General features: G+C 38.4%; 1 protein-coding gene across 6 annotated transcripts; it reads left to right on the plus strand.

The window, feature by feature from the left end:
- The first annotated feature begins 240 nt into the window (after window positions 1–240).
- FAM76B (family with sequence similarity 76 member B) lies at window positions 241–13,128 on the plus strand. Of its 6 annotated transcripts, none has more exons than XM_069015076.1 (10): window positions 241–470; window positions 580–644; window positions 1,142–1,196; window positions 2,704–2,859; window positions 3,783–3,979; window positions 6,007–6,054; window positions 6,255–6,335; window positions 7,015–7,150; window positions 9,818–9,919; window positions 10,563–13,128. In XM_069015076.1, the coding sequence occupies exons 1-10, from the start codon at window positions 366–368 to the stop codon at window positions 10,650–10,652; spliced, it is 1,035 nt and encodes a 344-aa protein (XP_068871177.1). In that variant the 5' UTR covers window positions 241–365; the 3' UTR covers window positions 10,653–13,128. The 6 variants fall into 6 exon arrangements, with proteins under 6 accessions (XP_068871177.1, XP_068871184.1, XP_068871201.1 ...); XM_069015083.1 differs by having other exon boundaries at window positions 7,018–7,150; XM_069015100.1 differs by lacking the exon at window positions 6,255–6,335.
- Window positions 13,129–14,179: the final 1,051 nt, after the last annotated feature.

Below are 14,179 nucleotides of genomic sequence, written 5' to 3' on the forward strand. Positions count from 1 at the left end.
GCGGGATTGGCGGCGGCGGGGCCGGCGGGGGCGGCGATTGGGCGGCGGCGTTCGAAGGCAGGTTTGGCGCGGGGCGGCGATTGGCTGCGCGGGCGCAGCGCGAGCCCGGGCCCGGGGCGGAGGGAGAGAGGGAGGGAGGGAAGGGCGGGGGGCGCGCGCGGGGTGACGCCGCCGCCGCCGCCGACACAAGGGGGACGCGGGCGGGCGGCGCGCGGGGCCCAGGGCGGCACCGGCGGGAGCGGCACCGGGACGGGGACGGCGGCGGCGGCGGCTCCTCCTCGGCGGCCCCGGCGGCCGCTCCGTCCCTCGCCCCGGCGGCACCTCCCCATTCCCCTCCCTCGGCCCGCCCGTGTCCGCCCCGCCGGATGGCGGCGGCGGGCGCGGCGGCCGCCCCGGCGCTTTATGCCTGCACCAAGTGCAACCAGCGGTACCCGTTCGAGGAGCTCTCGCAGGGCCAGCAGCTGTGCAAGGTGCGGCGGCGGCGGGGCGGCCCTGGCCGGGGCTGTTGGCGGGGCGGCGGGCGAGGGCGGAGCGCGGGCCGGGGCTCGGCCGGGCAGTAACGCGGCGCTTCCCCCGCAGGAGTGCCGCATCGCCCACCCCATCGTGAAGTGCACCTACTGCCGCTCCGAGTTCCAGCAGGAGAGGTACGGCGTGCGTCTGCCCGGGGGCTAGAGCGCTTGCAGGAGCTGGGCCTGGCTGGTCCGGAGAAGAGCAGACTGAGAGGGGATCTCATCAATCTGTATAAGTGTCTCCAGGGCGGGTGCCAGGAGGATGGTGCCAGGCTCTTTTCAGTGGTGCCCAGCGATAGGACGAGGAGCAATGACCATAAACTAAAACACAAGAAGTTTCACTTCCTCATGAGGAAGAACTTCTTCACACTGAGGGTGGCAGAGCACTGGATCAGGCTGCCCAGCCAGGTGGTGGGGTCTCTGTCTCCGGAGACGTTCAGAGTCCACCTGGACACGTTCCTGTGTCACCTGCTCAAGGTGACTCTGCCTTGGCGGGGGGGTTGGACTGGATCTCCAAAGGTCCCTTCCAATCCAACTCTACTGTGATTCTGTTTGCCAGTAATTGCATGGGGAAGAATGTCAAAGTGCGTGTTTATCACCTAATTCAATGTTGTGCCATTTTATCTCTTTAGCAAAACCAACACAATATGCAAGAAATGCGCCCAAAACGTGAAGCAGTTCGGAACGGTGAGTAGTTACTTGGTTCTTAATGCTGAAGTTGAGCTCATTTGTTCTTCAAACTGAATACAAAGTTCTCTTGCAACTAATCTTCTTACTTTCTTTTGAGGGAAAAAAAAACAAACAAAAAACCACCCTAGAGATTGCCATTCAGAAAGGTGATGGAAAAGACTGACATCTCTTGGTTTCCCCTGTGGGTTACCGTTTCTTTTCCCAAATTGAAATCCATTTGTGTTATATATAGCTTAACAGTTAATAATAATTTCAATATAGCTATTTGTAACAAAGCAGTGTTATTTCACATCACGCACGTTAAGTCATTCCCTGCATATTCTCATAAGCACACGCTTCATGGCAGGAAGACCATTAGCCCTTCCTCTTTTTAGTGAGTGGTAAATGTGAAAATCTAGTAATACCACATACTTTATATTATATAAGTCTTTAGAAATGCATGTTAATCATGTTAAGCTAATAAGTAAAAAAGATTCTGAGTATTATCTGCGTTCATGTTACTCTGCATTTTTTCCTGTTGAATTTCAGCTTCAGTTCTGTTCGAAAAATGAATTTTTCTATTATGTGAATGCACACATTGTATCTGAGCTGCCCTGCAGATATGAGTTTTTAGGAGGTATCAAGATAATCTTGTTGTGGAACAAAGAGGCATAACTTCCTTATACTTGACATAAACCATATTAGTTGAAATTCAACTTCTTTGAAAAGTGTAATAGCTGTTGCTATGTAGTCAGGCACCTTCTGAGTGTATATGTAAACTGAACAAAGAAATGCTTTCAAAAGCTTAAAATGCAGCAAAATGAGTTGCAGGACAAATCCAGCAACAATTTTACCAGGAGTTCATCAAAAAAACAGAACTGCACTGAATATAATCAGCCACTTCTAACCTATGAAAACTGACAGCAGTTTTATTTTTCAGTCTAGTTGAGCATATGATATGAAAGTTGATAACCTGACCTGATAGTATCAGAGCTTGGTTTTTGTTTGGTGGTGGGGGCTTTTTTTGTTTGTTTTGTTTTTTAAGTTTCCTGCAGAATTGCAGGGATTAGGATACTAATCTTAGAACTGTAGGGTTATTGAATCCCTGAGCTATGCAAAGAGAGGGATGCCATCAGAAACTTCCAGTCTAAAAAAATTCACTTGGTTACTCTTTTTTTCAAGTTTTGTAAGTAATTTCTTAAGTCGTGTAGTAAAACTGAGAGAAAATGTCATACATTTAAAAAAATTAAAAGCAGTAGGTGTAGAGGTTAGTTACTAGATGGTTGTGTGTGTTTCTTTTATTATGCCTGGGTTTTCATGGAAATTCCAGGCTGGTTTTAAGCACTGAAGAAGCATCATTTTAGAGGAAAAGTTTAGTACTGGAGATAAAAATGGTAGGAAAAGGGTTCTTTAAGGTAGGTTATATGAAGCCCTACTACTTTTGAAGCATCATTATGTGAGTTGAAATACCTGTGTTCATTACAGTAAATGCAAATGTATCCAGTTCAACTTTTTTATTTTTCAGCCCAAGCCTTGTCAGTATTGTAACATTATTGCAGCATTTATTGGTACAAAATGCCAGCGTTGCACCAACTCGGAGAAGAAGTACGGCCCGCCTCAGACCTGTGAGCAGTGCAAACAGCAATGTGCTTTTGATCGAAAAGAGGAGGGAAGAAGGAAGGTAGGCTTTGTTCCACATCTCTCATGGCTTAGGCTGACAATAGACAGTGTTCTTCCTTCAGAAGAGAAAGATTAACAGGAATGTATCTTAAGTTCTCAAATACCAGATTAAAGTTGCTGATCTGTGCTTTACAATATTTGAATTAAATTTCGTAATTTGCAATTCTTATGTCAGCTACTGAGCTAACTTTTAATTAAATCACACTTTCCAAAAATAGGCACAAGTGTTAGTAGACAGTTGTAGCTGTGGAACAGAAGTTAAGCAGCTCAACAGTTCCTCATGTTTTGATATTTATTTTACTTTTGTTTTCCCATCCATTGGTTCTTATGTATGTTCATAAGTTGAATCTGTCACTTTATCTCTTCTTATTTGCCTGCCTTGCCTTTAAATAGAGCACCAGAGAGGTAGACTGCTCTGAGCAGCCCTTTGTGTTCTGTTTCGTTAAATAGCTTTGCTGAGTGCCACTTTCTCATTCCAGAAGGTGCTGAGAAAATGACCTCAAAAGCCTCTTGACTGAACCCAAGAATAATGCTGTTTTTACAGAAGAATTTACTTGGTGCAAGTAACACATTGGCTGGACATCTTGATTCTGCCTGCAGTATGATAGGTTGAGAGAGGGCACGTGGTGTTTAAACTAAAAAAGACTCGTCCTTTTAAAAAGTTATTGTTATTTCTGCGATGTAGAGCAGGTCCAACAATTGCTAGGCTCTTTCTAGCACAAGTTTAAGTGGCAAGTGGAATAAGATTCAGTTTACTGAAAGAAACTTGCATACACTGGAGCTACAGTAGTGATGTTTCATACAAAAGATTTCTTTTTTTCCCAAAGATAATGGATGAAGTGAAACAAAATTTCCTTGCAAATATCAACTACATCTTCTAGTGCAAGTGTACTTGGAAATAAAATCTGAATTATTTCCCAAAAGGTTGATGGAAAGTTGTTGTGTTGGCTCTGCACGCTGTCGTACAAGAGAGTGCTACAGAAGACAAAAGAACAGAGGAAGAGCCTGGGATCTTCACATTCTAACTCTTCATCCTCATCTCTTACTGAGAAAGACCAGCATCATTCAAAACACCACCACCATCACCACCATCATCATCGTCACAGCAGCAGCCATCATAAGTAAGTATTTCAAAAATTGAAATATGTGTGGGTAGCTCTTCATCTTCTGTGTTCTGTTTATATGGAGATAAGTAAGGAAAGCTATTTAAAACATGGTGTCAAAAGCAGTAGTATATCATTGTTCTTCATGGTCTGTCAAAATCCTTGGATTCTTGGAGTTTGAATGAAGGTGGTTCATTAAAAAAAAGGGAATTTTTGGCGATTGTCAGACTAGTTGATGTTAAAATTGGTAGCAAGTCTATGAAAAGGGCTCATGGAATGGCTACAGAAACAAGTTACTTGAGGGTAAACTTGTATTTGGGTTTCTAGACAGTAACTGCTTTGTGGTACCTGCTGTTTTACATGCATTTGCCGTGGGTTAAAAGGTGTGTATTAGCAGTGAGAATCCTCACCCTGACTTACTTCACCCTGCCTGATTCTTGTACAAATACTGAAAATTAAGAGGAGAAGCAGAAGCAGCAGTATGAGATTACCTTCAGTCTAGGACCAGTTTGTACCTCTTTGCTAGCTTTTATAATCAAGTCTTGCTGGAACAGGCAGTTTGTGAGTGGCTGTGATACAGATGTAGGGACACAAGGCTGTCAGTTCAGTTACTGTCACTCTGATAGCATTTCACATAGTTTTGTCCCATCTTCTGCAACTTTTCTCAACTCATTATCTCTGGCCATGGCATAAACAGCCTACCAACCTTAATGTACATACCCAATTTATTTAGTCATAAACCCCAGAATTCATTTGGGATTTTGTGCTGCTATAATAGTAGTCATGATTCTTATTTTCATTGATAGATTTGTGGCAGCATAACTTCAGAACAACTTGTTTTTTGTGTAAATACTAAATAGTATTTATATAATAAATATTTATAAAATATATAAAATAAATATTTCTATAATAAATAGCAAATACTATGTCTGCAATGGTAATGACCTTGATGCTAGACACACAGATGCTTTCCTTCTAAACGTCACATTTCTAGTGCTTATAATTTTCATTTTGTCTGAAACTTGCCTAAGTGTGACTGAAAGATAGAAGCAAATTAAGATGAAATGGTATTGGCAATGAGTAAAAGAGAAAGGCCCATACTTTCACTTTAAAAAAGAGAAAAATAAGATTTGGGATTTTAGGAATTCGAAGAAGAAAATTCTTGTTGTGCATAGAGTTACTGTACTGTTCCTGTTCTTTCAAATCTCTGCTGAAAATGGAGTTAGAGAAAGTTAAATCTAATTTAATGCATTTGGCACAGGTACAGTAAGGATTAAATAAAAAAAAGTTAGCTCTTTACTACAGAATAGAGCTTCTGATATATTCAAGAGTTAAAACAGTAAGCATATCTATACAGATCACAATGTTCCTGCTTTCCCACCTTTTTCTTCTGTAGGCTGCCATGGGTCCATTGCTTCTGGTCCAATTAATATGACTCTTTTTCCCTGTCCAGTTCAGTTACTGTTAAGATCAGACAATAGAGACAGTGAGGTATAAATACAGATTCTTTTAACTATTTCACTCAGTGCAATCTTTTATATTCTACCCTTCCTATATCAGTATCCTTTTTAAGTTGCTTTTGCAATGATTGAAAACAAATGGTTACACCTGAGAAGCAGTTATTTTCAGGGATCCAAAACTTCACTTTACTCATATGGCACCAAATGAACACCACTTCAGGCAGTGTTCATATGGCAGTATGGGAATCCCAGGAGAGGTGCTTTAGACCAGCTTGCTGAGTACAGATTTAGCAAGACAAAGTTCACAAAAATTGGGAGGTATCAGCAAAAAGGTTTAGCCATCAGTCTTGAGCTCTATCCCTTGTGACTTGCAACAGCATAGCTATTTATGATTTATGATGATTTATAGCATCCTGACATAGCAAAGCATGATCAGAAACTTGTCCAACTGAAAATTCATAAATACTCACTGTATTAGGAAAAAAAAAGTGTGGGAGGATTTTTCTCAAGTACAGATACCATTCACATAAATTTACAAATAATGACATATTTGGTCAGTTACCAAGTACATTTCACATATTTCAGAATCAGCAATCTGAGTCCAGAACAAGATCAGGGACTATGGAAACAGAGGTAAATATTATATTACTTATTAATTTTCTTTTAATTTATCTTGCAGTTTTCATTTAAAGAATTTCTTTTTTCTTACATTTCTGGCTAGTCTCTAGCATTCCACCTAGGAGCATGAGTTAGTTTTTTTTCCATGTACCAAATGGTGATATTAGAGAGTTACATAGTATGAGGCTTTAGGTTTACATTTTGTTTGATTTCAGCCATAAATCCTCTGCAGCTATTCAGAATGAAACTCCAAAGAAAAAACCCAAACTGGAATCCAAGCCATCAAATGGAGATAGGTAAAGTTATATTTTTGTAAAGCTGAGCCGTTTCAACCAAACAGAGCACTGATCTGTGACAAGTTGCCTTTTTTTTTTGTTTGTTTGTCTGAAGAATGAGGGATGTGAAACTTGTGTCCTGTCAGATGGATTATTGGGTGGTATCTGAGTGCTGTCAGTCAATTAAGTTACTTTATTAGCAGAAAACTAGCACTATTTTCTTGCTTTTAAGCTGTTTGGGGCAAAATTAAGCAAAGCTTGTGTACCAGGTAACAGTTATCAACACAGTGGTGTTCCCTCACACTGGGAATTGTTTTATCAGTTAGATGCAGGGTAGAACCTGCTGCTTTAAGCTAATCCAGTATCTAGAGAGTTCTTTTGAACCTTAGTGTGGGAGACTGAATCTTTATTCCGATTCTGGCCAATGGTCAGAATAAAAGTTTAAAGTGTCTGCTTCAGTCAAAAGGTATTTATCCCCCTCAAAGCTAATACTGAATTATATTTCTGCAGGTGTATGTAATGTGTGCCATTAGTAAGGTAATTTGCCAGTTGCATCCATTTCTGTCAGGTACATACTTTTTTTGCATTAGTCCTTAAGGATGTTTATGGAATTATTAATGATACAATTTGAATTTTTTTTTAAAAAGTGTTTTGCTTTTTTCTTTTGATGTTGTAAATAACTACTGTTTTACATTTTTAGTAGCTCTATAAATCAGTCTGCAGACAGTGGAGGAACTGACAACTTTGTCCTCATAAGTCAGCTGAAAGAAGAAGTAATGTCACTTAAACGTCTTCTGCAGCAAAGAGATCAGACTATTTTAGAGAAAGATAAAAAGGTAAAAATTACAGCTGTTCAATAAGTACTTCATAATTTTGTTTCTGTTTTGTAGTCTCCTAAAAATATCAAGACAATAAGATAAAACAAAAGTCAGATACAGTTGTTTTATATAGCAGCTAATCAGACCTTACCATTTAAAGGAAAAGTTTTGGACTTTTGTATCATGAACGTATTTTGTCTCTAAGTCAAAGAGTAATTCATCTTACCTCACTTCAGCCATGAAGAAGTTAGCCTGTTACTCAGGCTGCATGCCACAGGTCATGGATAAAATGCTAGACAGTGGTTTGCATGTTTTATGTGCTCTTAACTGAGTCATGACAAAGAGTAGTAACCATTCTGAGTTTAGCATAGTTTTTATTTCGTTTTAAACTAAAGCAACTCTAGCCATAATAAGTCAATGTCCAAATTTACATGGGTAGTGTATGAAAATGAAGTGGTTTGTTTTTATAGGATCAGTAGCATGTGTACTGTAGGTTGTCAAATCTTTGCAGGTAGTCAGAGACTGTAAAAAAATCATGGATTAAATGGCTGTCAACAAAAGTTAAGTGAAATTGTCAGGCCCAAGTGGCTGCAGCAAAACTCTTAGAGAAGATTCACCCTTCAAACAAACTAATGACTAACAAGAAAAGAGAAATAACTACAAATACATACTTGCTTTGCATTAACTAGACTTTATTTCTCTGCCATCTGAATAACTAGATGCTTTTAGGACAATATAACAGTGGCTCTAGAATGTATGTTCAGGACTGAGTAGATTATGGAATTGTATTTCAAACAGATTTATTATATTTTCAAGTAAAATTTTGATTGTGAATGCATGGTAGCTTACCAAACATTGATGGTTAAGAAAGACTCAATCATACTGACAGGAAAATGCTTCCATTTTTGAACCCTAGTTCTGTATCTTCATTTCTACGCATAGGTGTGTTTTGTAAAGGATATTGAACCTATTTTCATTTATGTCACTGATAAAATACACCTAGTGTTGGAAGTACTTGCTATTTCAAGCCTTTAAGTGTTCAGTGTGAAAGAGCTGAACAGTCTGTCATGGATTCTCTATGTATTTTCTCCAAAGCACAGACATTAGGCCCTGATCTCTCTCTTATAAAGTCAGGAGAAGATCGTGAGTCAGTAGGAAATTCACTTAGCTCTTTTTATTTTTAATCTACTGAGCAAGGCCAGCAAAAGTGGTAGGTAAGGAAATGTCGCCTACTTCTGAATAACTACTGCAGTGACTTATTTTGTGCTGTTTCCATAGGGAGAGTATCTAATGATTTTAATATCCCCACTGCTAAAACTATTTATTTGACTTCAGAGTTCTTTGAGCTTAGTCTCCTTCAGGCATGAAGTCCACCCTTTCAGAATGTCAGTTTTTCAGCTGCTGCAGGGAGGAGAAAAGCTGAACACGTTATACAATGTTTGCATAGCTGAAAAAATTGCAACAAATTAACATACTGCAGATTTTTTTTTTACTGTGAGATAGTAAATCTGAAGACATGTACAGGGTGAAAAGCCTGAGCCATACCTGTGGGAGATTCCTGTTAAGGTCATGTCTCTAGATGTACGAAGGGACAACATTTGAACAGCTTTGAATGCTCCAAAAGTAAAACTTCTGACTTGTATAACATGGCAACAAAAACAGCTCAGTACACCAGCTTTGCAGATAATACTCATTCATCACTTTCTGTTATGAGTCAGGATATCAGCCATGTCATCATCAGTGTGTATTGTTTGCGGTACTAGCCTTGTTTGTCTTTCTGCACTAAACGGTAGTGAGAAACCACAACATTACCATGAGGCCCTGAGACTTCATTATTAGGAGAGGACCACTGTTTGCTGAATGTGCACAGGCAGTGTGTTTGCCCATCTAGTTGCATACTTCACTGTGGTGCAACGCTAGCACTGGCTTTTTTTATGTTTAGCGTGAGCTGTGTGGGTTTGCACTGGATGCGCTGCGGTCTCCAACTGCCCTAAGTGCATGCTTTGAGCAGCAGTGTGTGTTCAGTGAGTTATGTGCCACTGTATCAGCATACCTGCACTTGACCATCTGACTGTTTTTCTGAGCAATACCTGTTTCACTACATGTGATTTGACACATATTAAGGCTGGCAATAGCAGTAGTCACTTTAGGAGGGTCTGCTCTGGTTTGTTGTGGTAGGCCTCTTTGCTAGCAAAGAGGCTTCATTTCCTAATACAGGAATGTGTACATTGTATATTTATCCTTTTGCTTAGGACAAAATGTAGCATAAAAGGATACAAAACAATCTTTTTTATTGTCTTTGTAGGGAAGATTTTTCGTGTTACCACACCATATAACTGAGAGGTGTTACTGAAGATTGTGATAAGCATCTCACAACTGAAAGAACAGCAAGGATTATAAATCACCAGTCTTGTATTTGATTTTTTTTTTTGTTGAGGTTTAGCCTTTTTTATACAAAATTCTGAGCAAACAGTATGGTTATATGATGACATTGGCTTTCTGCATATAAAATAGGTATACAGACTTTTCAAACTGTTTCTCAAGTGCTGAGCTGTCAATAGAGCAATAATAAATAAATAGTGTTTCCTGAGATTCCTGAGGCTTCCCTAAAGATTTCATGTATTGACTAGAAGACATGTCCCGTTGCAGTTTTCAAGGAATCTTCATAGGATCTGTGTTTTTCAGTTGACAGAATTGAAGGCAGACTTCCAGTACCAAGAGTCGAACTTGAGGACAAAGATGAACAGTATGGAGAAAGCTCACAAGGAAACTGTGGAACAGTTGCAGGTGCGTAATTGCCTATCAATACTTGGGAAATACTTCAGATGGAATCATATATTCAGGCTGTTCACTCAGCTTGTTTGCTCAGTGTTGTTGACTCCAGTACAGTAGTACCAAGTTCATGAGTGGTCATTGCCATGTTTAACTTTGCATGCATTGTACAGCAGTTCTGCAGTCAACAGACAGTCTCCATGAGTTAAACTGACTCTTTTAACTTTAAAAGGTAAAGCCTTACCTCACGTGCTTTCTCCAAGTTTATTTTTTGTGTCTGTTCTCTGACAATTTATCAGTTGTCATTGGGCTATGGATTTGATGTAAGGACTCAGCATTAACACATTGACAGCTAGATGTCTCTTGTTAAAGCATGCTTTATCAGGAAGAAAACCTGAGTTAGTTGCCTTATAAATCACAGGCTGAACAGACACTCAGTGCAATAGTGGATATACTAAATTTTGCAATATGGGGAATGTGGTTACTTTCTCTGTTGAAGACCAAATATACATGTCAAAAAGCATATACAAGTCTTTGAAAAGTGATCATTACCTTCTCTGAATGTTCTTAGCATGTACATTTTGAGAGTTGGTTCATAAATGCAAAGTGCATGACACTACTATTTCAGTAACTCATACTTTTTTAATCTGTATTGCAGGCCAAAAACAGAGAACTGCTCAAACAGGTTGCAGCATTGTCAAAGGGTAAAAAGTTTGATAAAAGTGGGAGTATCCTCACATCTCCTTGAGGAACTGATTATTTGTGGGGTTTGCTACTCAACGTACATTTGAGTAATTCTGTGAAGCCCTTAAAATCCTGTGTAGTGGAAAAAATATTTTTGCACACCAGATTAGTTGGCATGTTTCCTACATGTTTTTATAATTAATATGCAGCTTTTTTTAGTTACTGTTCAGATGAAATACTTCAACTGGCTTGAAGAATGTTTTTATTTTTTTGATATTGGAAACCTTTTGCCAGCAATAGTATTAAACAATTGCATAGAGAACATTAGCAGTGTTCTCTCTGAAAGGACAACATGCAATAACAAACTAGGTGTACTTTTTACAAAGTAGCAACTGAGTCTTTTAAACTACACTGATGTCAGCCAAAAGTTTATGAATCTGCAGTGACACTGAACACTGGTTTCTGGCAACTGTTCCTTTACTTTGTATGAAAATATAAATTTGGAATGGAAATCATGGTGCTCTCAAGTGGAACTAAAAAGAGGCATATATGTATGTGTAAATACGACTGTAACGGTTATATTCTTAGTTATAACAAGTAATTAGTGTTTTACATTCTTGTGATAGGGACTGACTGAAAGATTATCTATTGTACAGTAACAGAGGCAGTGTGGTTTTTGTAAGATTTACTGTAGACTTTTCTTGCAAGTGCCTTTCTCCAACTGTTTATTTATAGGAATGTTGGTATTTTGTACATAAGGTTTTTATGTTTTAAAATCATGTTTAATAAATGTTTTATGTAAATATAAATGTGTGTACAGAGGAATCTGAAACAAAGATCAAAGTGGCTAGTGCAGTGCTCAAGGCAGCATTAAGAGCTAGCTAGCTGATTGATGGACAGTGAATATTGGCTTTAGATAACCTTTGTAGCTTGTGTCTGTGAGGCGTAGAATTTTGTTAGTGCTGCTCATGTCAAACACTTCCTGAACAAAAAGCAAAATGTTTTTTTGCCACACTGGAGTTCTGTGGTTTGTTTATACATTTTTACCATTTGGCACAGCACTAATTTTAATTCCATAGCAGACATTGTACTCCCAATGTTACAGCCTTAGCTAGTGATACACACTCAAAGTTTTAAATGCGTTTATTCCCCATTGTCTGATTTGATGTACTTGGTTGTAATTTATGGTGATTCCTCCTAATGAATTGCAAGATGCACATCCCCCACTGAAGATACACAATGAGAAAAGAGTAGCCAAAACTAATGGTCTTGAAATTAATTAAGGGAGTGGATGTGGTGTCAAAGGGTGGGTTTTAATGTTTTGGGTGGATTTTCATTCTAAATTACATCAGTTTAAGTTTAGCTCTGCTCCTAGTGGACATGAGTCATATTCAGAACTTTCGATTAAACAATCATTTAGTATGCCCCAAGGTATCTGTTCAGGAAGGTAAGTTATGAATCAGCATAAAGGGAAGTAGACTTACATGGGTAAAGGTTTGTCAGCTCTGGATACTGACTGTTAACAGGGTAGTTGTTGATATTTCAGCAAGCTTGTGTAGAAACAGCTACAGATTTTTAATTAAAGAACAAAAGTCTATAGACCCTTGGCTGTTCACCCGGGTACTGAACTATGAACACCTTCTCAATAGTTCAGATGAGATCCAGCAGTGACAGACTACTGAAAAATATTAAAAACTTGAGCTATCTTGTTTCATATAGTATATGTGTATTTTTATACCCTAAAATCAACTTTGTATGTTTATAAAAGCTCCTCTTTAAACATACTAAACTAGGGTAGAGAATGCTGCTATCTTTGAGGTTATTGTTAATTTTTTTAATATACAAATTTACGACTTTCATTAATTCAGAATTAGTACATGGGTAAATTTTTTTCCAGTTTGATGGTGACCCATATTCAATGAAATGGGTTTTAAAATACAGAAATGCATAGCAAAATGAAATGTTTGAATTAAGATTACTTAATGATATCAGTTCAAGCGGCAGTCAGGACATTTTAAAGAAACAAACAGAAGTTCTGTATTAGAAGTAACTAATTATAAATCCCAGTCAGAAGAATTTTTAGGGGCTTCATGATCTTTAGTTCTAATTAAATACCTGTGGGTTTTCTTACACAATCACATTTTTAACATTAATTTTTTAAAGTTGTTAACTAGCCAACTGAATCCTAGTCCTGAGAATGATGTCCTGGAGCTGTAGATTATTGACATAATAAACTGATGTTCTTTAAACGTGGATCTGCGAGGAGATTGTTGTACTGTATTGTGCTTTTTAGCCTGTTTCCAGATGTTGATTAGCATTGACCAGTAATGGTCCTTTTGGCTCAAGTTATTTATGTATTTTAAGCCTGTGAATATTGCGGCCCCCTGTTAGATAGTTTGTCCAACTCCGCATTCTGCAGTGAAGCTGTTCAGCTGTCCACATGTATAGATTATTGAAATACTGTACTGGCACACATCTGACCGTTGACATTTTGTACCTTTTCTAAATCCAATGTTTCACAATAAAATCTTGTCAAAACATTCATCTGTCCTTTTAAAATTATTCAAAAATCCATATTTTGTGTTAATCTCTCATGCGACGTCACTTGCTAAAAGTCTGTGGCCAAAAAAGGGGCAGAATTTAGTATTTCAATTTCTGTTAAGACACCTTGTTAAATCTTCTGATTGTAACAAACTAGAGCTACAGATTACTTTGTCTCATGAAAATATTTTTGTTTTCTACAACAGAATTATAATAGATAGAAATATGTTCCTATAGAGAAGAAAATAACCTGAAGGTTTAGCTGAAATCTAGTGACATTTAATAAAGCCTTCAACTGCATTTTTATATTCTGATTAACATCAGCACTTGTGTTTAAAAGTACCTGAATTTCAGTCTGACTTTTAACTGTAAGGTTGTCCTTCCTTTACATACCTTGTGTACAGGTTGGGTGATTCTGAGATGGATAATTTCTTTGTCTGTTCCATTTCTTGTGTCAGGAGGAATTAGGTGCCCACATCAGCATCCTGCTGGCTGTCAGTCACAGTGGTTCCTAGTGTTTAGAGCACTGATGCTGCAAATTGTAAATCTTATTTTTTATTTCTCTCAGCAATCAATCTTTACCTTTCCACAATCCAGAAGAATACTTCTCATTCAAGAATTAAAGTTCAAAATGAAAAAAAAAAAACAACAAAAAAACCCCTAAAGAAAATGTCCAACAAGAGAGTAAGATTCTGTATCTGTCTTGTCAGGGCAATTACTGAGAAGAGGAGAATCTTTTGAGTTTCAGAGCATCTCAAAACTGTTGATACTTTGTATTAGGTATAGTAACAATATGCTATTCTAATGCTGGATTGTTCTTAGTCTCATTTTAATGCAAACTTGCAACAGCAACTTTGAAGCCGTTTATTTTTAAAGCTGAGAGCAAGTCAAAACTAGGTGTGGTATACTTATTTTAGGTGTGGCTTCCATGTGACACATGCAAAGTGTGTGTAACTGGCTAAGTAACCAATTGACTCCTGAAAAGAGATTTGCATCGTTTGAAGTAGATTTCCTTAAAGAAGATTTAAATTGATACAACCTGTGTATAGG

This window comes from Aphelocoma coerulescens, chromosome 1 (genome assembly GCF_041296385.1).
Source record: "Aphelocoma coerulescens isolate FSJ_1873_10779 chromosome 1, UR_Acoe_1.0, whole genome shotgun sequence".
In the NCBI taxonomy this organism is placed as follows: Eukaryota; Metazoa; Chordata; class Aves; order Passeriformes; family Corvidae; genus Aphelocoma; species Aphelocoma coerulescens.